Source organism: Lampetra fluviatilis, chromosome 20 (genome assembly GCF_964198595.1).
Source record: "Lampetra fluviatilis chromosome 20, kcLamFluv1.1, whole genome shotgun sequence".
NCBI classification, from domain to species: domain Eukaryota; kingdom Metazoa; phylum Chordata; class Hyperoartia; order Petromyzontiformes; family Petromyzontidae; genus Lampetra; species Lampetra fluviatilis.
In genome coordinates this window covers 3,073,992-3,099,191 of record NC_136294.1, presented here as the reverse complement: position 1 = coordinate 3,099,191, position 25,200 = coordinate 3,073,992, and the positions used below count along the sequence as shown (strand labels likewise).

At 47.9% G+C, this 25,200-nt stretch overlaps 1 protein-coding gene across 2 annotated transcripts in view; it reads left to right on the top strand.

Moving 5' to 3' along the window:
- LOC144937852 (noelin-like) overlaps positions 1 to 21,483 on the top strand; it is a 75,404-nt gene extending 53,921 nt beyond the window's left edge. For both annotated transcript variants that reach the window (XM_078865373.1, XM_078865372.1), the window contains exons 3-6: positions 189 to 344; positions 2,695 to 2,914; positions 17,641 to 17,747; positions 20,770 to 21,483. In XM_078865373.1, coding sequence (XP_078721499.1) covers positions 189 to 344; positions 2,695 to 2,914; positions 17,641 to 17,747; positions 20,770 to 21,459 — 1,173 coding nt within the window. In that variant the 3' untranslated portion in view covers positions 21,460 to 21,483. The remainder of the gene's footprint in view (positions 1 to 188; positions 345 to 2,694; positions 2,915 to 17,640; positions 17,748 to 20,769) is intronic.
- The last annotated feature ends 3,717 nt before the right edge of the window (positions 21,484 to 25,200 follow it).

Sequence of the window (25,200 nt, the reverse complement as noted above, 5' to 3'; positions counted from 1 at the left end):
TATCCAAATCGCGTTGTGAAAACTACGCGTTCCAGGAGCACAAACTGTACACACGTGCATTAATATCGCGGGCTATTAATGCCTCGGCGTTTGCATCGTCCTTACGCTTCCACAAGAAGGTTTCCTCCCCGACGGCTATCACCGAAATGACGACCGACACGGGGCCACGAAATCCTTCTCACACACAGGTGCAGAACATCTCGCAGTCCATGGCCGTCCTCGATCTGCGCACACAGCGAGACATCAAGTACATCGAGGGCATCGAGAAGCAGATGAACGCCCTCGACAAGATGTTCCAGGAGGCCAAGGAGGACCGCAAGGATCTGCTGGCTCGGCACTTTCAGGTACGCTCGGCGGAGAGCAATGCATAAGGGGGGGTGAATTTTAAAACATCTCGTAACCGTCACTTTCTTTTTAACAACGTGCAAAAAAAGAATATTGTTTTGACAATGTCGTGCACGTTTTAACAATGTTGTGAATGTAGCGGCCGCTTATTTGGCTGCAAGGATTCACACCACTATTTACATACAGAATTATCACCATCAGTTACACTCTATCCACTGCTGGACGAATGTCTGTTGACGCCATCGCACGCATTCCCACAATGCCACAAATCCATCCCGCTCCTGTGCGTGAGCTGATTTTGCCACTCTGACGCCATGCCATCCATCCTCTAGGGTATGTGCATCCTCTAGGGCGCCGTGGTGGTTAGATGTTAATTGCCTCGCCTGGTATGCCGGAGGTCCTGGGTTCGATCCCGCCCCTGATGCCTGATGTATATTTGGAGTTTGCGTATCTTTCTTCCCGCGGTCGAGTGGATTTTTTATCGTAAGATTCCACGTGATAAACCACTTCGTTGAGCTATCGCTTGCTCATTGGGCCTTACCTGGTAAAATAAAACTTTAATTTTAGATGAAGCCCACCTCCACTTTCCATTCTTCCTCGAAATACTCTGACGTATGTACGTATCCAGCCGAGCTAATTGGAGATGCAGAAGGGCAATTGGGCAAAATGTCGCCATTGCATATTTTTGTTTCCTTTTTCAGGCCACAATTGTATCGATGAATGTGTTGAGTTTTGTTTCGCTGTGTTTGCCTGTGCATCACTGCCAATGCCAAAATGGTTTACACCGCAAGGTGGGCAGAGGCTGGGAGAAAAGGGCACCGGAGAGCCGTAAGCAGTATTTGGTTGCTCCAGCCGGGAGACACTTTTAGATTTGGTCGTAGACCTTAAACGCATTTACGTCTGTATCTCTATCGTTTTTTTTTTGTAAGATCGATCTTCCAATGCAAGCTCGTGACCTCTAGCTGGGACGCGCAATTTTTTTTTAACATCGCAAGAAAGTTTCGGTTTGAAAATAAATTAAATAAAGATTCAACAATCCCCGAAAATAGCAAACGGCGAGGATTTGCGAGTTGCAGCACGTCAAGTGCGCTGGGTGAGACGTTGCCTCTGCTAAGACACGACCAGGCGAGTGGGAGCGTTGCTCGTTAATAATTAGCTGAACGTAACGAAGAAACTGAATTCCTTACGGCCGCTATATTTGACGTATATATAGAAAAAAAATTAAGCAACGGGGGCCTGCGCAATTTTGTCCAAGTCGCCGCCGACATTCATTTTTCACGGCCATTAAAGTTCAGCGTAAATGACAAAAGCCGAAACAAAAGCGACCCGTCAAAGGCTGCAAGGACTACCAGGGAGCAACGTCCTTTGAAGCCGCGCCACCACTCGGCTTCCTTGCTGTGAGGTGCCCTTCGATAGAGGGCGGCACCGCTGTGGGTCGGGGAGCAGCCGTTTACAAACCGCCGTCAGTTGCGTTCGTGAGAGGCGAACAGAATGCCGTTCGGTAATTTAGCAATTGGTAATTGTTGGGGGCAAGCGTTGTTGGCGAGCACCTACGAAGGCTGGCACGGCACACGAGGGGGGTAGGAGAGGCCCAGGACCGGTTCAAATAATCGCCACTGGGGGCGGGTGGCAAAGACCACGCCCGGCAGCTTATGTCTCCCCTGGCGGTGATGTTTACACACCGCACCAGGTACTTATTTGAGGCCGAGTCGACCTAGGGGAGGCCCAGGGCTGGATCAGATAACCATCACCGATGTTGGCCGTGAGCGGGAATCAAACTCGGGGTGCCGTGTTCGTTGTGCAATGTGCAAACGGCTACCCCACCGCTCCCCACAACACTGCCACTAACAGTGTGCACACACACACAGTAGCCTATGTCCTTCAGTGTAAACGTGCAATTACTGCAAATGTAAAGAAAATGTATGGCGAGCATTATCGGCGAGTGATGTCAACTGAGCCGGTCCTGTCCTGCCTCACCCCCTTTACAAACTCGCCACGCTAACAAGCACATGTGAAGGGATTGCGTGGGGAGGAAGGCCTTAATCCAGAAGTGGCTCATAAAAAGGCTGAAAAAGTGTAACATCTCAATCATCGTAGACAGCCGCTGAGCTATGGAGGTCTGTGGGTCTCTACGTCAGTCCATGGCCCTCTTGTGAGAGTCCGCGGATTTCCGAGTAGACTCAAGTTGGAAGTGTTCTGCAAAGCTGATGGATATAAATAGTGTGCCTTTGTGCCGTCATCATGGGACAACTTCGGGGCTTCTCGCTCACCGCCGACAAACTCCAAAACTCCATTCTGCCATCTCGCACACCGAGCCATTCCTCCTCTCTCCCCTCGCCGTCGCCCTAGGAGCTGAAGGAGAAGATGGACGAGCTGGTGCCGCTGATCCCCGTGCTGGAGCAGTACAAGGCCGACACGCGGCTCATAGAACAGTTCAAGGCGGAGCTCAACAACCTGTCGGTGGTGCTGGGCAGCATCCAGGACGAGATCGGTGGCAACGAGTTCGAGAGCCTGCAGCGGCGGGTGCTGGACCTCGAGTCGAGGCTGCACAGCTGCATGCAGAAGATAGGTGAGTGGCACACAGACCAGGGGGTATTTGTTCTTTTTTCCACTGCACAACCGGACCGTGCCGAGGCCAGTTTTTTTTTTTCCCACTGCCGGGAAGCCAGAGCCGTGACATCGTGAGCGGCCGAACGCGCGGAAACCAGGCGATGACGCGAGTTCAATATCAACGACTCGATGTCGCAGGGCAACGGCGATGATCGACTGTGCCTCCCCACCCGCACCGCCCCCCCCACCACCCCCCCCCCCCCCCCCACCGTGTGCCTGCTCGCCCCCTCGAGCCACATTCAGGCATCTCGCGGGAGAACAACGTCTAATCGTTTAGTTCTGCATCAGCTCGGCAAAACAGCCAGTTGGAAACAATAAATCACCCGTAGCATGAGAGTCCCGCATGGTGGCTCGGCTTGGATGTGCCAGTGGAAATGGGGTAAAAGATCCTCCGTAAGGCTTCGCCGTTTTTTTTTTACTTTACCAGGTAAGCCCCACTGAGCTTCATAGCTCTTTTTCAGAAGCAAACTGGCCCACAAATGATAGCCCAATGAAGTGGCTTATCGCGTGGAAATTAAGAGCAGCCAAAAATTCGTTGATTCTAAATGTGGAGGGGAAATGTCGGAGGGCCTGGAGTAAAATTCACACGACCACGGGGAGAAGAAGCAAACGCCGAATATACAGCAGACGTCAAGGTAAGTAACATCTCGCCATGGTGACACCCCTTACACAGACCAAAGGGACAGTGCTGTTAGCGAGCACCTGTTGAACCTGCATGGCACGTGAGGCGGTGGTGTGGCCGGGACAATGCTTTTGTCTTCGTGGGGCCGTTTTAGGAGGTAAGGGACCGGCTTGTATATCGGCCATGATGGTCTCGAGCAGGAATCGAATTCGAGTTGTCCGACTTGCACGTCGCCACTTTCATCACGAAATCGCAGTGGCAGCCTTTCCATCTTAATGATTGCTTCTAATATTTATATTAAACATTTCTTTAGTTAATGAAGGCCTTGGTTTGTGAGACCTTAGATGACTGCATTCGTTTATGATCAATCTAATGCCTTTCCACGGTCTACAAAACGCAGGCATAATTGCATTTGAAATTGATGCGTTTTTTTAACGTCCGATTGAGAGTATGCATGTGGTTAATGATAGATTTTTTAAAATCCCTTCTTAACTCAGCTTGCTCACACCGTTAGAAGACCTCTAAATTGCCCATTATTCAATTACATTATGGATCTTCGCGTACACTTGATTTACATACCATCGGAAGCTAATGAGTGTAATTATTTAAATGTTTCATCTACACTGAATGGATAATGATTGGAGCGTCATGCCACAGCTGAGGTGTTTATTTAGTCATCCAACGAGTTCAAAGACACGGGAGGGAAATTACCGTTTGGTTGAGAAGTCTGTATTCCTAGGGTGTCTACTGAAGGCAGGATTAAGACCTAATTTATGACGTAAAGAGGCAAATGAGAGAAGGATGAGCAGCTTTTGCAAAGGTGAATGTGAAAATAACAAAAAATGTACTTGCCAAAATGTCAGCATGAGGTTATCAGTCAGCGCACATTACCCTTCATAGGGTATCAATAGATAAGCACACGAGAGCACCTCCTTCGTATATCTGTCGCGCTACGTAAAAATAAAATACATCCCAGCAACGTTGTCACGTCCCATCAAATCACACGCAGCCTTTGGGGAGTGCATTGTTTCCAGCAGCATTTGTTCAACGCAAGTAACCTCCACACGGTTTCAACATTCGGCGTCTCATTAGTGGAGTCAGGCTTCGTTGAACCGGTGCTGGCTGAACTTGCCAGATGTTCATCAGCAAGGCTAGAGAGGGTTAGATGCAATACTCTAAAATGCGTAACACAAGATCACAATTTTCATTGCTGTGGATGATATGAGTAACAAAACAAACAAGCACATAATAAGCCTATTTCACACATCTGATCCTTTGCATCAAAAATATAACATATTTTTTATTAGACTTCCCCCTCAGCTGGGATTGCATTAATTCAACGGCGGATATATGGCAACCCGAGGCGTCGACACTGACAAAAGAACATGGAACAAGCTTTGTAAATCAATGGAGAGAGTGAGAGAGAGGAATGTTTGGAATGGTAATGGGCAAGAGAAACGGACTGAATCTAAGGACATGCAGCAACAATAGTTAGCTACGTGGCAACCACGATGCAGGAGATTGAATGGGCTTGGGCAGGACATGTCGCTTGAAGGGGATCACAGCCGACGGTGAGAGAATGGCAGCCAGGGCAGGGGACACTGCGGAACACTTTTTTGAAAACTATTTTTAGTTATTTCATCAGATAAGACCCACTGAGCTAAAAAGCTGGGGGGTTTTTTTAGAAGCGGCCTGGCCACAAATTATAGTTCAACAAAGTGGCTTTTCACGTGGAAACTTACAGCAGCCAAACAATCTCAACGCGCGTCGATTCTAAATGTGGAGGGAATAAGCAGAGGACACGGAGAAAATTTCACACGACCGCGGGGGGAGAGACACGCAAACTCCGAATATACAGCAGGCGTCAGGGTCGGGATCGAACCCTTGACCTCCTGTATACCAGGCGAGGTAGTTAACATCTCACCACCACGGCGCCCTCGAGAAGTAACATACCCTAGAGGACTGCTGGCATGGAGATGGAGTGGGAAGATCAGCTCATGTGCAGTAGACGGATGGATTGTGGCATTGTGTGACCGCGTGTGATGGCGTCGGTGTCTGCAGATATTCATCCAGCAGTGGATAGAGCACGACTGATGATGAATATTCTGTACATAATTGGATGGCGTGAATCTCTGCGGCCAATAAGCGATCACTACAATCACAACATTGTCGCGATCAAATTGCATTGCTAAATTCCAACGACGATTCATTTAATTTCTCGGTGGGAGGGAATTATATCAACACAGTTATGGTTATCAGGTATTTATTTATCACGTTCCAATTACCAACCACGGGTCTCAAATGTGCAGCCATCAGGAACACCTTTGCAAGTGCATTTGTAAGACATCAGACATACTGTTTTAAACTAGAAACACCAGTGAAAGTTAAAATAAGAAAAAAACACTGTAAAAGCAATTAACAGAAACATTTAAAGGCATATTATAATACTTTTAATCATCATCATCATGATAATTAATTTCCAGCGCTTTATAAATCCATTCTGGATAAGAGCCTCCCCCACCCTGTGTTGGGTTAAAAGGAAGGGCCATGAGGCATCTCACTACTAAGCATTCTACCAACTTTGCCTATCAACTTCTGGACAGATGTTTGTGTGTTGAACTTCTTTCACACCGTACGTAGCCAAACGTGCTAATCGGAGGTGTGGGATGAAGGACAACAAAGATGAGCCCCCCCCCCCCCCCCATATAGGTCCTGTGGGGGGTGTTTGACCATACTTCACCAGACCGGTCAGTGTGGATTTAGTGGGGAAAGGGGATGGGTGCCCAGCACCGTTTCGGAGAGAACTTGCCACCAATTCTTAGTTATGGATTCTAATCGAACTTCGTTCATTGATGTTCGTAGTCCAGGTGCGTTAACCGCCGTTAACAACAAAGCAAATAAATGTTTCACACCGAGGCTCTCACGATCGCCAACGATGCCGGGTATGATCTCCAGCGAAACGAACAAAAGAAAACGTTGAGAACTAAAATTGTGATCGATTTTAAACGTGACCGGTGCCTGCTGATATAGGAAATCATTCGGCATATTCTGCCCAACGAAAACTTGATATGTTTTGCTCTGTAGGGTGGTGGAGGGTTATGACTCTAGTTGACGTTATACCTCCACGGATGTAAACCGAAAAATAAACTAATTACGTATCAAAGCAAAACATGTGAGGCCTGTAAAAACGATTTTGTTGAATTAAACATGCAGTAGAGGGAGTAATATGAAAGGGATTTGTTTTACTTTTAATCATTTAATTAATGCTAATCAACAAAGGGGTACATTTCAAATATTTCGTTGATAATTTACAATAGATAACGGGTGGATTTTTAAAATATGTAATTATTCGTTCCTAAATGTCTTCATGAAACCCTTAAAAAAAAGTTAAAGGGCCGTCCATAAATGACGTCACGCACCTAGAGGGGGGGGGTCAGACATTTGTGACAATGTGTGACGAGGGGGGGGGTTTGAGAAATGTGACGTCACATCAAAATGCGCACCTTTAAATAAATATAGACAACACGTTCTACTTAATTAAATAGACTTTTGTTTCTCCTACAACATCAGAGTGCAGCGCCACATTAAATACGCACTACAATGACAATAGTTTAAAGCTATTTGAAGCATGTTTTATTTTATTTTGGGGGGGGGGGGGGCAGAGCTTTGTGACATCATATTTGAGGTGGGGTCTGACTTTTTGTGACGCCGTGTGACGATGGAGGGGGGGGGGTCAAAAATCGTCCAAAATCGCGTGACGTCATTTATGGACGGCCCCTAACTGTAGCTAATTAAAAGTTTCAAAAATTACCTCCGGTATCTAATTAGAATAATTATGAATCACAGAGGGAGTTTAATTAGTTCATGATTTGCTTATTTACATGTTGCGAACACCATGACCTTGCACTCAGAACGGTATAATTATATATATTTTTTAAAGGTAAGATGTAAAGGCACAGCCATGCAATTGCTTACTCGCACCACTGCTGGCAAAAGGACCTCTACGAGAGGGAGTTCTAGAGAGCTCATCTATATCGCGTGTTTGTTGGCCTACTCTTCCACGCTGGTCAGACATTTTGGAACAAAAACAGTAGGGGATACCCACATTTTACCCCAGCGCATGGGACTTGGGACTTGCCGAACGACTGACTCAGGATGACACAAATGTCACGTTCCTTAAAGGTACGGTCTTGCAAGGAAACGCATGTAATAGGCAACATTTTGGGCAATGTTCCTTCCTCGTAGCACATGAAGCTGTGGAGAAGGGTGATTGCCTGAAACGTCACCTATTGTGGGTGTGACGGTGGCAAGATGTGAAATACCTCGTCTGGCATGGAGGAGGTCGTGGGTTCGATCCGGAGACCCTGATGCCTGTATATTTATCATTTGCATGTGCACCCATGGTTGTGGCGTGGATATTTCTCTGGCTCCTCTGGATTTTTTTTCCCTTCACATTTAGAATTAACATCATGCGTTTAGTGTATCTGGCTGTGATACATTTCCACGTAATCAGCCACTTCGTTGAACTATCATTTGTGGCCAGGTGGCTTCTGAAAAATAGCTTTATATCTCAGTTGGCATTATCTAGAAAATATATTTTTTTATTGTTTCTCCTTTCAACGCAGTTGTATTGACACGTCTATTGTGTCACGATATTATCTGTGCTTGTACACCGCTGGCAACGCAGCAGCAGCATCACCACCACCACCACCAAATAATTTGCAGAATGGCTTAAAACTGGGGAAAAAGATATGCTGGCAAATGATATGTTTGCAAGACCGTTGTGCCTGAATTATTACAGGAATGGCCATGCAATTTAACATTATGTACACATTCTCGACGTAATAGCTATGAATCACAAAAAGGGACTTCCAGGTACAGATGCGTGCCGCTACTCATGGCATTGTTTATGTTTTCATCTTGTGTTTACACGCACGCGATAGTAGACGTTCCCCACAAGCGCGAAGTGTATTTTTTAAATCATCTTGTAAGTACGTGGATAATGGCACAGTAGCGCGGTTGGAATGGGTCCTGGTGCAAGGAATTAAATGGGGGGGGGGGGGCATTCTATTTACCCCCCTACCCCTCCCCTCCTCGCAGCCTGACATCTGGACGCCTCTGGCCCTGTAGCCCACCACCTGGACAGTCGATAGCTACACCACCGTACGTGTCCATACAGAGTCAGTATACATTTCCGCAGCTCATTATGTTTTCATCACATTTCATTGACATGCAGAGAGAGAGGGGGTGGGGGTGGAAGAGGCAGAGACAGATCCGTGCTTACTAACGTGCCCAAATGCAAAGCCCTGCAAAACAAGAAGAGATATCTGTACGAGTAGATCACCAAAATAGTATCGGACAGATTGGACAAATTCACCAACGTGAACTATATTTCTGGGAAACGGCGAAGGCTGATTTTTCTGAGAGATGGTAATTTGCTCTGGTTGCCCGGGGGAATCGGACTGTGTTGTCTCAGGTAAGGAGCTCTCGGTGGCCACCCGCTCCGCTGCCCACGCTCGCGTGCTCGTGCGGCCCACTGGGAGATCGCGGAGACGAGAACCCCGAGACGCGCACACACGCACACGCACACTTGCGTACTCTCTCTCTCTCTCTCACGCGTGCGCGTGTGTGTGTGTGACACGGACAGCGGCTGAGCGCGTGGAGGCCCAAAATCGCGGCGGCCGCACCTCCGATTAGCACGGTTGGCTACATACGGTGTGAAAGAAGTTCAACATACATGGATACAACTATTAACCCTATTTTTGTTACCAGGTAAGGCTCACTGAGCTATGTAGATATTTTTTGAGAAGCGACCTGGCCACAACAATAATAGCTCAACGAGGTGGCTCAGCACGTGGACATTTATAGCAGCCGAATACTCCTGAACGCATGATGTTGATTCTAAGTGTGCGGGGGATAAACTGGAGGACCCAGAGAAAGATCCACGCGACCACGGGGTGAACATGCAAACTCCAAATATACAGGCGTCAGGGTCGGGATCGAAGCCATGACCTCACTGTATATCGGGCAAGGCAATTTAACAATTCGCCACCGTGGCGCTCTGTATCGCTTATTTGGTGCCAAGCCTCGTTTCTTCGCACGCCAATAATTTTGTATCGCCACCTGACGCAGTTTTCTTCTTCCACGGTGGGTTAAATTCTGGGCACTCCCCACCTCTACCAAGACGCGTAGGCTACAAACACCCTCTATAACCCTCCTTTCTCTTCTGTTTCCACGTGAGTACTACTCTGTGCCCGTACATCAACGGTTGTTCGTTCTGTGGGATCCATCACTGATTCAGGAGCGACTGCCTACGATGCTCATTTGAGCAAGAAATCACTTAAACATCTTTTTGGGGGGATATCGACGAAATAAACGTTTGATTTGTCCGCCTATTTGGCCATGCAGACAAATTCGGCAGCATTTGTTAAAGCAAGCAAAACTATGGACCGGGTCTCATCTGCAGAACTCGCCTAAACAAAGGCTGCTGGATAATACTAGATAATGAGTTTGTGTACAACATTCCACGAATAATTGATATGTTGCACTGACCAGCGTGGTGAAGTATGGTCAAACAACTGCCCCATGACCGACACACGGCACGGGTATGGAATTCATCAAGCAGTGAATTCACGGAGGGCCGTAAATCGTCGCGTTGATCACACTCTCATCATGCCACAATTTAGTCTTCATCCAAATCGCGTGTTTACCAAATGCCTGGATGAATGATGAGAAGCAGATATGTTCACCAAGGCGTAACTCTCGTTAGACGTGGACTCGCACGCTCCGACACTTGGGACCCACGATTAACTGCGTAAACAGCAACAACAACAACGCCTCTCGCACCTTTCGAAGAACAAGATCTCGGGCATAAGGGATGCGATTATTATTTCCGACGCTTGAAACGCGAGCACAATATGGCGAAAACCGTCCCCTGTTTCTCGGCCACGGATGCTAATCGACGTTCGCATTTTACAGACGCAGCCAAAGGGGTTGGAGGTATAACTGGGTCTCCGTTGCCCCGTTCAACTCGCTGATTTTTTTTTATCAGTGTAGGTTTATAGCCATACCCCGGGGGGCTGTGGACGGGTGGGGGGGCACGTCGACAGCACGGTGCTGACATGTTATCCGGATCCGATCGAGATCCGAACATTGTTCGGCAAATTGTACCCCAAATTTCATATGAAATCCAAGCAGCTTGTCCGGGTGTGCGGACATGTTATATATATATAAACTCAGTGCTGTGGGGTGTGGAGGGGGGGTGGTGATTCGTCCAAACAGTATCGTGACCTCGCGTCTCACTCAGCGCGTACCTCGCAGTAACCCAGGACGATAGGGCATCGTCGCCACCTTTCGCGGCTGACGTCGAATGCTCAGCGCAGTCGTCCGCACCCTGCACGGCCCCGTTGGCCAATTCGGCCCTGAGCGTAGCCGAGCTCAGGGGCTAAGGAGCGAGGCTGGGCGCGGTTTAGTTCGTGGACCGGTGGCCGCTCGGGAAGACCAAATGCTGCTGCATTTGTGGAATTGGCCAAACGTCCAAATGCTTGCAAGGCTCTCTTGCAAGGGTGCCTTGAGACTCAGGCTTACCCAGCAATGACTATCGAATGGCAGTCCGGCACTGGGCGGAATCTATCCGTGTATAATTTTGAGTGTTTCCTCCACATATGCGTGGGGTTTGTCCAGGCACTCTGGTTTTCTCCGCACGTTACGACAAATGCTTACCAATGTAATTGGTCAAATACCCTAATGCGGGACTCTCGTTAAAAGCGAATCGAGAGACTCGGAGAAGCTTTCCAGGGCAAATAATATAATGACAAGTAGATTTCCACTTTTTTGTCGTTATACTAATAAATGAGACGTCCTCATGCTGTGTCGGTCACAGACATTGTTTGAGCCTACTTCACCATCCAAATAAGTGTGGGATGTGAAGCTTCTTTGGTTAATAAAGAACATTGACTACCATTACTCAGCAGTGTAAGTGGGTACAGACCACGTTCACTCGACCTGCAGGTCGCGTGTGGTGGGGTAAAGTGTGGGCACGTCCGCCTATTCCAAGACGCCTGGCCAGTGAGGAAGAGTAGGCCAAAGCCACCCACTTCAGGGGCTCTCTCTCTCTTGAAGGCCCCTCTGCCACCACCAGCGAGCCCCACCAAGCCGCACCTCGAGCCCTTGAGTTCTCAACCTCATCATCGCGACGACACGATGCCATCCTGTCAACGCGGTCGCGCAGAAACCTCGCCCGCGGTTTAGGAGCTGCAGACGCCCCCCCCCCCCCTCCAGCCCCCCCCCCCCCCCCCGAAGGACGAGGGGGGGGCTGGGGGGGGGATGGTGGCGGGAGGTGTCCCACTGTGATTTTAGCCGCGTCGGTGAATTTATGGTGGACATCGAACGGGCGGCGTGCAGGCGCGCGGCGATACGATGTCCCCGTTCCCGTGCTGTGCTCACCACTCTAGGCACTTGCGCCGTTCCTTGCCACCCGCCCCCCCTGGAGGTTCGTACCGTCACGCCCCCGCAGTCGCCGTTCTTCTTGTTAAGCCCCCCCGCAAGACCTGTGCTGGGGTTCGATACGGAACATTCCATCGCAGTCGTTTATTTTTATTTTTGTTTACTGACGAGGCAAGGAAAATCAATCCCCCTTCCCTCTCCGTCTCCCTTACGCATCCATCCCAATTCACCCCGGCAACCTCCATCTATAACCACTGGACTACATCGTTGCAGAATATATATGTACACACACGGATAAATATAACCTCCGGGAGCTAAATGTTTCCAAACAAAACGAGGGGGGGCAACTGTTTCTATTATTTTGTTCTTGTCGATGTCGTCTGTCAAATGATATCATTTTCAATCTTCATTTGAAGCTTTCGTGACTGCAGGAATCCATACTCTTTGGTTCTTTCGGTTAAGTCCCGTAGATATAAAATAAAATTATACCTACGTGACTTTACCGAAAGAATCAAAAAGTATGGATACATTTTTTGATTTAAAGTTTTCATGACTGCAGGGATTCATATTCTTGGTTCTTTCGGTAAAGTCACTATTTTTTTTCTGCGAGTAAATGTACAACTTTAGGCTCGCGGCGTTCCGGATTAGACATCTTCAGGAGTCGAACTGATCTCCTGAAAGATGCCAGGCAGCGGTGCGTGTCAAAAAATAGGAGCGTTAAACCTTCCACAGACACAGGCGCAAACGTCACCGCTCAGCGCAGCTTCACCAAGCAAACTGTACAGCCTCACTGGGTGCATACGTGTAAATGTACAGTGTGCACAAAATGTATTATGCTAACTACAAAACATGTATTCTGTCCATTGTATGATTTTGAAATGTGGCTATTGTGAATGGTGGGTGGAATAAGCAGCGTCGGAGCCAATGAGCCAAATTGTTGTCATTATGAGGGCGACGGCTTTATTTCAGGTATTTTATTCTTCAACCTCGTTCGCATAAAGTGCGTGGCAAAATGATCCATCGTCATTCAGAAAAATTGGTGGAGCGGTCTGGAAGATGTTCTCTGGACAAAAGTCCTACATACATAAACACACACACACGAAGATCAGCGGCGTGTTGTGTAGGTTAGGGCTGAACGATTTGGGGAAAATATTAAATTGCGAATTTTCTGACATTTCGTTTGTGATTTTATTTGCGATTACATTTTTTCATGTCAAGCTTCAGTTCAATATGCACTGTGTAATAGATTTTAAACATGTGATGGAGCATTACCACATGATACCATCAAAATATGAACTGCTCCTTATATTCTAATGCAAGTATGATAACTTAAAAAATATTAATTTCTTCCAACATGTATTTATTAAAAAAAAAATTTAATCGAAATAAAACAATGAAACATAGAACAATTGTTAAGTTAAATAAAAAAAAGTTATGATAATAAAAAATAAACAATTCCAATAATAAAGTAAGAGGAGTTTTCAATCGCAAAAAAATCGCACCCTTTGCGATTTGCTAATCGCATTGCTTCAAATTGCGATTTCGATTTGAAATCGATTAATCGTTCAGCTCTAGTGTAGGTGGGTACTTTGTACCGATGTTCATTGCTGTTATTGCTGAGCTTCCTCCAGCACCAACGCGAATATTAGTTGTTTTATTCCGAAGACAGAGCTCACTACAAGGTCCCCCTCTTCCCTCGGGGATTCATGTCTCAGCGGGCCTCATTTTTTAAGAGTTGGCCACAGAGAAAGAGAGAAAAACAAACTACATTTTCCAGCCTATAGATTTTGTTTTTACTCTGTGAATTCCAGTTAGGTTGACTTGACAGGGTTAAAACATTGCTGTGTATTGAAGAGTGGCGAAGTGTCTGTAACATCAGTTTTACATCTCTTCCAGACACACACACACGGCTCTGAGGCACGCAACGTTTGTTGGGCGGCTTGTCACTCAGTAGAAGAGGGGAATACCCTGACAAACCGAGGCGATTTGTTTTCCTCCAGCAACTGTAGACTTCTCCTGGCAGTCGGACAATTGAGACGTGACCAATCGACTCAGTTTGACTATTTCCACGTGATGAGATCGCGCCCCGGCGCTCCAATTGATGACGGAAATTGTTTAATTTCATTTATTATTTCAACCCTCGCATGCCAACATCACTGTAGGGCTGAACGATTAATCGATTTCAAATCGAAATCGCAATTTGAAACAATGCGTTGAGCGAATCGCAAAGGCTGCGATTTTTTCGCGATTTGAAATGTCATGTTACGTTCTTATTGGAATTGTTTATGTTTAGTTAGTATAACTTAATTTATTTAACTTAACAATTGTTCTATGTTTGATTGTTCTATTTCAATTAAAACATTTTAATAAATACACGTTGGAAGCAATTCATATCTTTTAAGTTCTCATCCTTGCATTAGAATATATAGAGCAGTTCATATTTTGATGGTATCATGTGGTAATGCTCCATCACATGTTTTAAATATATTACAAAGTGAATATTCAACTGAAGCTTGACTTTAAAAAATTTCATCGCAATCGAAATATCTGTCAGAAAAATCGCAATTAGACATTTTCCCCAAATCGTTCAGCCCTATTCCACTGTGCAAGATTTGCGGTTATGGAATAAGTGGGTGGGGGGGGATAGGTCGCGTAAATAAACACCGAAGCGAATAGCGGCATATCGGGACACACAGCACGACAAAATAACAACCGGCTAATGCGTGCTCACCGGTGAGAGGCAACTGTCAAAACAATTATGCCAAGCGAAAGGAGATTTTTAATTATAGGGGCAATAACTACGCTCTTCCTCGGGTCCCTTTGTGCTCTCATAAACATTATAATTACCCGCATTCCTCCCGAGGGTGATCAAAATCCTGTTTCTCTGCTGCTAAGGGTCAACATTTTATAAAGTGAATCCACAGAGGGCCCAAGCCCTTCCCCTCGCCTGCATTCTGCTCGATTGCGCCGCGACTTCTCGCTGGATTGTTTTAATCTGGGTAAACGCGCCTCGCAGTGATTCACAGCAGCTTTCTCGCGAGGCCAATATTCGTGATGAACGCCGCGCTGTAAATTATTGGGCTCCCATCAGTCATTCAATTAATGGAATTGGTCACTGAAAATAAGAGCCGCCAACAAAAAAAGTCTCTCTTTTTTTTTACTAAAATGTAAACCCCCACCACCACCACCACCACTTTAAGATAAACCAGGCCCTCCTTTCGGAGTAATAACCACGCGGTGTTTAAGCGTCTCCTCGCCACGTTAAGTATTCTTTATTGCTTCGTCCTGACCGCTGTCGCACCGGGGCGCGTCGCGTTATCGACCCTGGTCACGCGCCTGGCGCCTGCCTCGGCTTCGTCTTCCCCATCGGCTCGGTCGCGTCAAACGTCACGCAAAAAAGCCTCGTCCCGCGGCGCAAAAATCGCCTGCTGCTGCTGCACATCACGCGCGGCAAGCGGTAGACATCTCCCACCGATCCGCTGGTAGGGGGGGTTGGGGGCAGACGAGGATGCGGTTGCCCTAGAGGCTTAACTATTTAAAATGTTACCAGGCATGGCCCACTGAGTATACATAGCTCAATTTTCAGAAGCCACCTGGCCACAAACGATAGCCCGGCTAAAGTGGCTTGTCACGTGGACATGTATAAGCAGCCAAATACTCTAAAAGCACGTTGCTAGTTGTGGAGGGGAAAATCGGAGGACCCGGAGAAAAATCTATGCTATCCCGGGGAGAGGCACGCAAACTCCAAATATACAGCAGCAGGCGTCAGGGTCGGGATCGAACCCACGACGTCCTGCACACCAGGCGAGGTAGTTAACATCTCCTAGCCACCGCGGCGACCGAGTTGCGAGACCGATGACACTCAGGTGTGTGGACTCACCTTAACAGAGGCATTCGATTGAGGCTGGGGTTTTAATATGGGTGGGGGAGGGGCTGGGGAAGGTGGGTGGAGGGTGCGAGGGTTGGGAGGGCGGGTGCTAAGGGGGGGGGAGGGGTCAATGCTTTATTGGAGAATAACCCGCGGTGATGCCGGGCAGCAGTCAATAGAGAATTGCGCGCAGGCAGCCTTCTTGGGCGCTTTAACGCACCGAGTAATCTCCGCAGAGCACGCTCGGGAAACGCGTGCGTCTGCCGCACCAACAAAAATAAATATCTATACCGATCTTTTTCCATAGCGCAGATTAGATTTTGTATCGCGGCGATCAATAAGATACACACACCTTTGCCGGAGAAATCCGTAATTTGTAAATTCCCGGGAAGTGTGTTTGGACGGTCATGTGAAAAAAAAAACGCGGACTGGTCTCGTTGCTGTTTGCTGCTGCCATTATCGCTGGGAGGGAACGGTTTCTTAAAAGTTTTGACATTTTAGCCGCACGACTTTAATCTCTGACAATATCAAGACAGAGCCCAGCGGGGCCAAAACTCTGAGATTTCATTTTCCTTTCAGCGATAGAAGGAAAACGTCCTTGCTTTTTCATGTTCATTCAATAACGCCGTGTATGATCACCGAAGCGGCAATAATTCAAGTTGGCTTACGTATTAGTTAACAACCCTTGCCGTAAGTTGATGCACATGGACCTATAGACAATATACAATGTACACGTACGGGGATTTGTCAGAATTTGATGTCCAAGTCACGGCTGACGAATGTGGTTAAGGTTGGTAAATTTAAAAAAAACACGCACAACCAGCATGTCGTGTGGTGAGACCATCACCCGGCAGTGTAACGACAATGGTTTGAAACTAATAATGATTACGATTTTATGAATAGTTAATTATTTTCAAAATCATGCTCAAACAGGCGTGGCATAGCACTCATCTGCATTGGTGACCCAGAGTCAGTGATGGCAAATCCACATTCGTATGTCTCTCCATCAGAAAACACCAACTTTCGCAAGGCAGTGTTGTGTTTTATTCACTGCAGATGGATGGTTGGACGAGTCTAACTTACAACCTTCTAAATTAAGTGCTCTAACCTGCAGCCTACACAAGCTGTATTTATATTCAACTGCAAGTACATATTTACGTGATGTGTTGAAAAATATTTACATCAGTCAAACAGTGCACAGCTGTTAACTGCTTTCAATTATGCATTGCCTTGCTTCGACGTGATCCATGGAGACCTGAGTGACTCATGTCACATCTGCACGCTTGTCAAAATCTGTCTTTCCACGTGTCTCTCTCTAAATCTATCTATATGTCTCTCCGTATCTCCCTCTGTAGCATGACTCTGACTCCCTCCCCATCTTTCTCTCAATATTTTTTCTGTGTCTCAACCTGCCATGTCTCTCTCTCCATACATATATCTCTCCACGTCTCTCTCTTCCTCGCCCCATATTTATTTTGGTCTTTATCTCTTAATTTCTGTCCCCACGTCTCTCTTCCTCTTCATCTCTCTCCATCTCTCTCTGTGTGCTTCTCTCAATTTTTCTATCTGTGCATCTCTCTTTCTCCCCTATGGTTTTACCCATCACACTGTATCTCCCTCTCTCTCTCCGCGTGCATCTCTCCATCTCTTTCCGCGTCTCTCTCTCCATCTCTCTCCATCTCTCCGTGCACCTCTAACTCGCTCGATCCGTCTCCCTCTCCGGCTCCCCCCCCCCCCCCCGTGCCGGCAGCCTGCGGGAACCTGACGGGGATCAGCAATCCGGACACGGTGAAGACATCCGGCTCGCGGTTCGGCGCGTGGATGACGGACCCACTCGCCTCCGAGAAAGACAACCGGGTAAGCCACCTGGGTGGCGGGCGGGGGGCGGGGCGGAGGAAAGGTGGTGGAGGGGTGGGGTGGGCAGGTGGTTGCCAAGGCGACCAGCACCAAAATTAGCGTCGCCATGGCGCCCAGAAGTGGGGCCTGTGCAAAAGCGATAACGCCTCATAATTTATTACTCTGGGGACCGCATTAATCATCCATTGTGCTTTTAAGGGAAGGAACCCCCGGCTCTTGATGCGATGTTTTATGCTGGGAAATGTTAATTCAATCCCAGTGTTTGTGATGCCTTTACTGTCGTAAATTAATGTGGCAGATTTTTCATAAACAAAATCCAGGCCTTTAAATTCCCATGGCCAATTAAGAATAAACGCTTCATAAGAACATTATATAAAATGTATTATTGATGGGTTATTACAGGTCTGCCTGCAGCAAGGAAGTGGGTAAAAATAAATAGGTTGCGAAATTCAATGCAGTCTCTATGGGATTGTAGAGGATAGGATAATGTAATTGTTTTCTTCTTCAATATTCAGTTTTCACACAAGTGCTCCCAAACAGTAATAAAGCAAAACATCTAGGAGATGGCAACACAATTATCTTCCCCTTCATCAGTAAATAACTGCCTGCCATCCCGAAGTGCCAGGCACTGCCACGTGGTACAATTGAACGTCGCACGAAATCACGTCTCACGCTATTGATGGAACAATTGTTGGCAATTAAAGCCCATTTTTTTGTTCGTTTAAATTGACAAACAAACGAGAGTTTGTACACTATTGCGTGCGCGCTTTGCTGCATGTCTCTACCCAAGCGTAAGGCTCAGCAACTGCCCCGGGGTTTCCACGTGGCCAAAGCTTTCACCACGAGACGCTTGTGGGTGTCTTCAATATCCTCACGGATGGCCGCAGTAGTGCGTAGCAAAAGTTTGATCGCATGTAAAATTAAGCGATCTGCACTGTTTTTAAAATGCTCAACGCGTAACCCAAGCTAGAAAAAAAAAACTACATTATTCACATTTTTTACCAGGTAAGACCCACTTGAGGTATGTAGCTCTTTTTAGAAGCTACCTGGCCAGAAATGAGATCCAAACGAAGTGGCTCATCACGTGGACATTTATAAGTAGCCAAATACTGTAAATACATTTCTAAATGTGGAGGGAAAACCCAGAGGGCCAGGAAAAAAATCCACAAGACCATGGGAAGAGAGACATGCAAACTCCAAATATAAGGCATCAGGGTTGGGATCGAACCCACGACCTCCTTCACACCAGGCGAGGTAGTGAACATCTTTACCACCGTGGAAATCCACACTCAGATCACAAGCAGCGGCTCTGAAAAGTTTCCAGACAATAATCTGCCGTATTTTTTTTAAGAACAAAGCAATCGAAACAAAAAAATTTAGTTTTGCGACAAGACTGCCGGCTATCTAAAGAAAAAATTCCCTAACAAAATGCTGACCTGTCCAATTCAAATTAATTGAACGCTATTCTTGCCGTGCGCTGACGTTGATTTGAAGTGGATGTGCACGTGTTAATTTTTGAGAATTTTCCCATCTGTTTGTTAGACATTTCGTTGAGGATGTACCCAATTTTTTTTATTATTATTCATTTTAGGTCAGATGACGACTTTAAACTGATTCCCACATGCCGCCAAGTGACTGACGGTAGTTTTTTCCCCACATGTTTTTGCTACACAATCGGGACTCTCATTAAGCCGTTTGTCATTAAACCAGAAAATTTAACAAAAGTAAAACTATCCGAATAAATTAATCCAATATAATTCTTGAATTTTGGGAGGGGTGTGGCTGGTGGGTAGGGGTGGTGGGGGAAGCAGCATTGCTAAGTGTTAATTGTAAAATATAATTTCAAGTATAGCAAGCACAAACGCAGAAACAATTATGTGGATATTAACATGTTTTCTAGGTAACGCCAGACGCAGCAGAGAAATGTTGAAGCATGATAATTGAAAAATACATTTGGGGCACCCATTAAAATAAGGCACAAGAGTTTTGCAGAATCCAATTTTTTCTTGTTGCAAATTCGCCGCTCGATATTGTACATCGATTTCTTTCCCAAGTCAAAAATGCTGTCGCTGAGCAATACATTTCAAAATATCAAGTGGCACCAACAAGACACGGATCCTACATCTCGAAAAAGAGCTCGTACGAATTCATGTTGAAGGATTAACTGTTGTCCAAGGCAAACTAATACTCGTTAATTCACGTTATATTTATCACGAGAGAGTATGAGGTCATTCTCCCGGTTTCTGCTTAAGTGGCCCCTGTGGAATGTAAATGTTATTACAACCACATTGACGGTCAGATGCTGACAATGAGTGAACTTCAAGCCCTATTTGCAAGGATGCTCTCCTCTGCTTCACAATAATAATTGCACACTTTTAGCATTCACGCCGCAATTCCCGTAACACGAGGCTATCGCGGCGGCGCTGGATGTCACGCAAAGTCTGTAGCCGTTTGACGGTTGGGGGGGGGGGGGGGTGATCGCAGCATATAATTCCCAATTGAGTAATTTGCGGGTAATTTTTCAAAATAAAGCGACCGCTTAATATTCGCAAGGGATACTGTTCCTAGAGAACGGCGCAAATATGAAATCCTCGAATATTTATACGATTTAACTACTATTTTTATTTTTGCCAGGAAAGCCCCATTTAACTACTTTTTTTTTTTAGAAGCGACCTGGCCACAAATGATAGCTCAACGGAGTGGCTAATCACGTGGAAACTTATAGCAGCCAAATACCCTCGACGCACGTATCTAAATGTGGAGGGAAAACCCAGAGGACCTTGGATAAAATTCCACGTGACCACGGGGAGAGACAAGAAAACTCCAAATATACAGCAGGGGGTCAATGTCACGTGACCCCTCGCGTGACCCCTCGCGTGACCCCTCGCGTGACCCCTCGCGTGACCCCTCGCGTGACCCCTCGCGTGACCCCTCGCGTGACCCCTCGCGTGACCCCTCGCGTGACCCCTCGCGTGACCCCTCGCGTGACCCCTCTCCACCCCCCCGCCCCACACACACACAGGTGTGGTACATGGACAGCTACCTGAACACGCGCTCGGTGCGCGAGTACCGCTCCATGGCGGAGTTCGCCACGAGCGACACCTTCGTGCTGCACCGCCTGCCGCACCCGTGGGCCGGCACGGGCCAGGTGGTGTTCAACGGGTCTCTCTACTTCAACAAGTACCAGAGCAACATGATCGTGCGCTACTGCCTGACCACGCGCACCATCCTGATGCAGCGCGTCCTCGACAAGGCCGGCTACAACAACATCTTCCCCTACTCGTGGGGCGGCCACACCGACATCGACCTCATGGTGGACGAGAACGGCCTCTGGGCCGTCTATTCGACCAACCAGAACGCGGGCAACATCGTCGTGGGCAAGCTGAACCCCAACACGCTGGAGCTGATCCGTTCGTGGGACACGGGCTACCCGAAGCGGAGCGCCGGCGAGGCGTTCATGATCTGCGGCAAGCTGTACGTGACCAACTCGCACATGGCCGGCGCCAAGGTCTACTACACGTACAGCACCAACTCGAGCACGTACGAGTACGTGGACATCCCCTTCCACAACATGTACTCGCACATCTCCATGCTGGACTACAACCCGCGCGACCGCGCCCTCTACGCCTGGAACAATGGCCATCAGGTGCTCTACAACGTCACGCTCTTTCACATCGTGGCCACCAGCAGCGCCACAAACAACAACGTGTGAGTGAGCACGGAGGTGCCGCGGGTTTGGGGCAGGGGGGGGGGAACGGCGGCGGGGGACGGGGGGCGGGGTATGGGAGGGGGGGTGGAGGGAGTGGGGTGGGTGGGGGGAATCGCGTCGACTCATTCAGCAAGGGGAGCGAGCGAGAGAACGGCGACGCGGGAAGTGGGACGATCGGAGCGGCTGAATTTTGTAAAGGGAGCGAGGAGCCGAGTTAGAACGACGACGTCGGGCAGAGCGGTCGCAGAGACCGTGAAGAAGAAACGCAGTGGAAAAAATACAACATTGCGTGGGTCGGACAATCTGAGCGACTGAATCCACGCGGGAGAGAGAGAGAGAATGAACAAAAGTGCAACAACGGCGACGAAAGCTGGTCCACCGACGACGGTTGTCACATCGAGAGCAGGACGGGGAGCCACCGAGCAGAGGAACGTTTCCGATGTTTGCGTTCTCGCTCCGAACTCTCGCCCACTGCCCGTCGAGGTCCAGATCCGTCCCCGCGCACCGACACAAAACGGGGAACGTGGCAATAATCCCTTCGTGACGGAGCAAGTGGCCCTTTGCTTCCACTCGCCCATCAAACACGACGACAAAAAAACGTTGAATCCCCACTTGCATCGAAGGCCCTGTGTAATTACACTCTGCAGGATGATATTGTTTCTGCCTTTATCCACCCCATTGTTTTTAATGCCGCGACAAAGTGTGTTTCCCAGTCACCCTCCTCACAAACACGGAATCTGTGCGTTAAGATGTAAATATTCATTTTTTACTTGGAAGATGAAGGTTTGTCTTCCTCCTTCGTCCAGTTTTCTTAATTGGCAAAGTACAAACAAAAAAACGGCAATACAAAAGCAGCCAATCACAAGTGAAGATATCAACGTTTGGCGTAAATCGTCCTTAGATCACAGTTCACGTCAGATGCTCGGTGATAGACGGAGGAGCCGTCAGGGATTTGTGGCGTGGCGACGCTCGGATCTCGCCTTCGACGTCTTGAGTTCACTTTCAATTAGGATATACGCGGTCCCTGCAGACAACCCCTTTCATTGTGTGCGCGTGACAATATATAACTCGTTTTTTTTTTTTGCGTGTGTTCGTTGGTTAATGAAACAAAATTGGCGCGACGCTCGCGATGCTTTGTTCCCACAACCCACCAAGCGACCGGCTCTGTGAGCTCCGACCTCCGGGCCGGTCAGCTCCGACCTCGCGAGGAAACCTGTCCGGGGAAATTTCGTGAGGCCGGAGACGCGGAAGTCATCACCGTCACCGACGCCGCCGGTGCCCCAGCTCACCGAGCGGTGGAGCCCTTTGGGGAATGTGGCAGTTTCCAGTTTCTAACGGCAACAGATCTGGAGGGTGGCCGGTTCCACAGACGGAAGATCCCGCCTCTCCGATTAGCACAGTTGGCTACGTACGGTGTGAAAGAAATTCAACGTGCATACAAAGAATCGCCGTGCTGATGCTGTTGTGAAGTCCACGGTGGCGAGATGTTATCTGCCTCGCCTGGTATGCAGGAGGCATGGGTTCGATCCTGACCCTGACGCCTATTGTATATTTGGAGTTTGCGTGTTCTCCCCGTGGTGGCGTGGATTCTTCTCCGGCTCCTGCGGTTCTTTCCCTACACATTTAGAAAGAACACGCGTTTAGAGTATTTGGCTCCTGATATAAATTTCCACGTGATAAGGCACTTCGTTGAGCTATCATTTGTGGCCATGTCACTTCTGAAAAAAGCTATACGGCTCAGTGGGCCTTACCTGGTAAAAGAAATCGTTTTTATTGGGCATCTGTGAAAAAGAGCTTTATAGCTTACCAGATTCCTCCAGGAGAGATAAACATTCTGATTCGATGGCGAAACCCCTTTTACCAAGATGTGTTGCTGTCACTCCGGAGGAGCTCTCGCAACTCAGCGGATTTGCACGCACGCACGCACACGCGTGTGCACACGCACACACACGCGGGCACATCTACAATGAGACGCTGCCACAGACATCCACGGCGTCACGAGCCACAAGCAAGCAAGCACGGTGGAGCCGGGTGGTGGCCGCAACAGTGGATTGAGAAGGACGGTTTGTTGCCACCGGTGGCGGTTAAACCGCACGGTGGTGGCGGTGACGTCGCCCCGAATCCATCGATGAGGATCGCCCCGGAAAGCCCCAGATTAGTGGCGGAGTTGGAGGGAGTAGGATGGCGGAGAGGAGGTGGAGCGGGGGAGTGAGTGTAGCGGTGTTGCCGCATTCCGACATGGCTTCACGTCGTCTTGCGAGAAGGTTCCTCAGTTATTTTGGGGTCATTTGAATTTGAAAGAAAGAAAAAAGAGACCTTCAAAACACGTTGGTTGTGTGGAGGTTTATTATACGTGCGGATGCTCTGTAAATATAAGTAATAAAGCAAGTTATTGGGGGGGGGGGGATAAGAAAAGAGACTCTTTTAGGGAGTGACATATGAAGACAACATCATGCATAACAAAAAATATTAAGCTATAATCAAAGTTGGATGGTAACGAAAAAAATGTGACCCTGGGTTGAAGAGTTTTTTGTTTTCTCTCTACCCAACACCCCTCCTCTGACCACGGCCACGGAGCGAGAGACCTCCTGGTCTCTGGAGCGACATTGAGCGCGTTATTCCGACGCGTGATCAACGCGTCCACACACGTGGCCAGGGGTCAATTACTGCCCCTAATACGAGCGATGTGGCACCAACAATTACAACAACAACAACCAAACCGTAAACAAAAACAACGCTAGGGGATCATATTGGGACACTGGTGCTGCCACGTACGAATGCTCGGCCGTGCTGCGATGAGGAATCCCAACGTTTCCCACGGGATAGAGCAAACGTTACGCAGGCAGGGTTTATCGTCCCGCGATGATTACGGAAATACATAAATAAATCGCCCAATGCAGCCATTACCCCGAGCGTATGGTACACTCCGAAATACGCCCCGATAAATCCCGAGGGGATTTAAAACGGCTCCAATTTTCGGGTGTTTCGATGAGTGCAAAAATTTATCTTTATGTTTTTTTTTTACTGCATAGTTTAATAATATTAGCTCCGACGTATGCAGTTTATCGCATTTGTAGAAAATCATACTTTGGCAGTCAGCAATATTGTGGAAAACATCATATCTTCTTAACTCCAATAATGCAAACATTCGGAATACATTCTGACAACGACGCCGCTCGCATTTTGGGATAGGGAGGAGCGAGAGAGCGAGAGATGGTCCCCACTCGTGTATGCCACCCATCGCAATCTGAAATCAATGCCGGTGTTCTCATCCACCGACTGATGAAATGCATCCAATTCGGGTAGACGCAGTATGCAAGTTCTCCCAACGCAACCAGGCCAAGACAGCCCACAAACATATTGAACACCGGGATTGACGGCGAAAGTGGCAGTTTACACCTTCTCTCGGGAACCCCGAGAGCGGGACAGCCTCACGACCCAGGCAGGCTGTTCTTTACGGAATGTGTGCTCAGTTGATGATGGCTCAATTTAGGGATTGACGGGTGTGGCGTTGGGCGGAGGGAGGGAGGTTGGTGGGTGGGTGGGAGGCCGGGAGAAAGAGAGGGGAGTGAGAGGATGGAGGGTGGTCTATGTTATTGATCAAGTGGCAGGCACGATGGACAAAAGGACACATTTTTTTATATTCACAAGTTTTTTGTTTGCCTTTGAGTCTGTGTTTTTTTTTCCACTATCGTCAAAGAGCAGAGAGGGTTTGCTCATCTCATTATCTGTGTACGTAAAGAT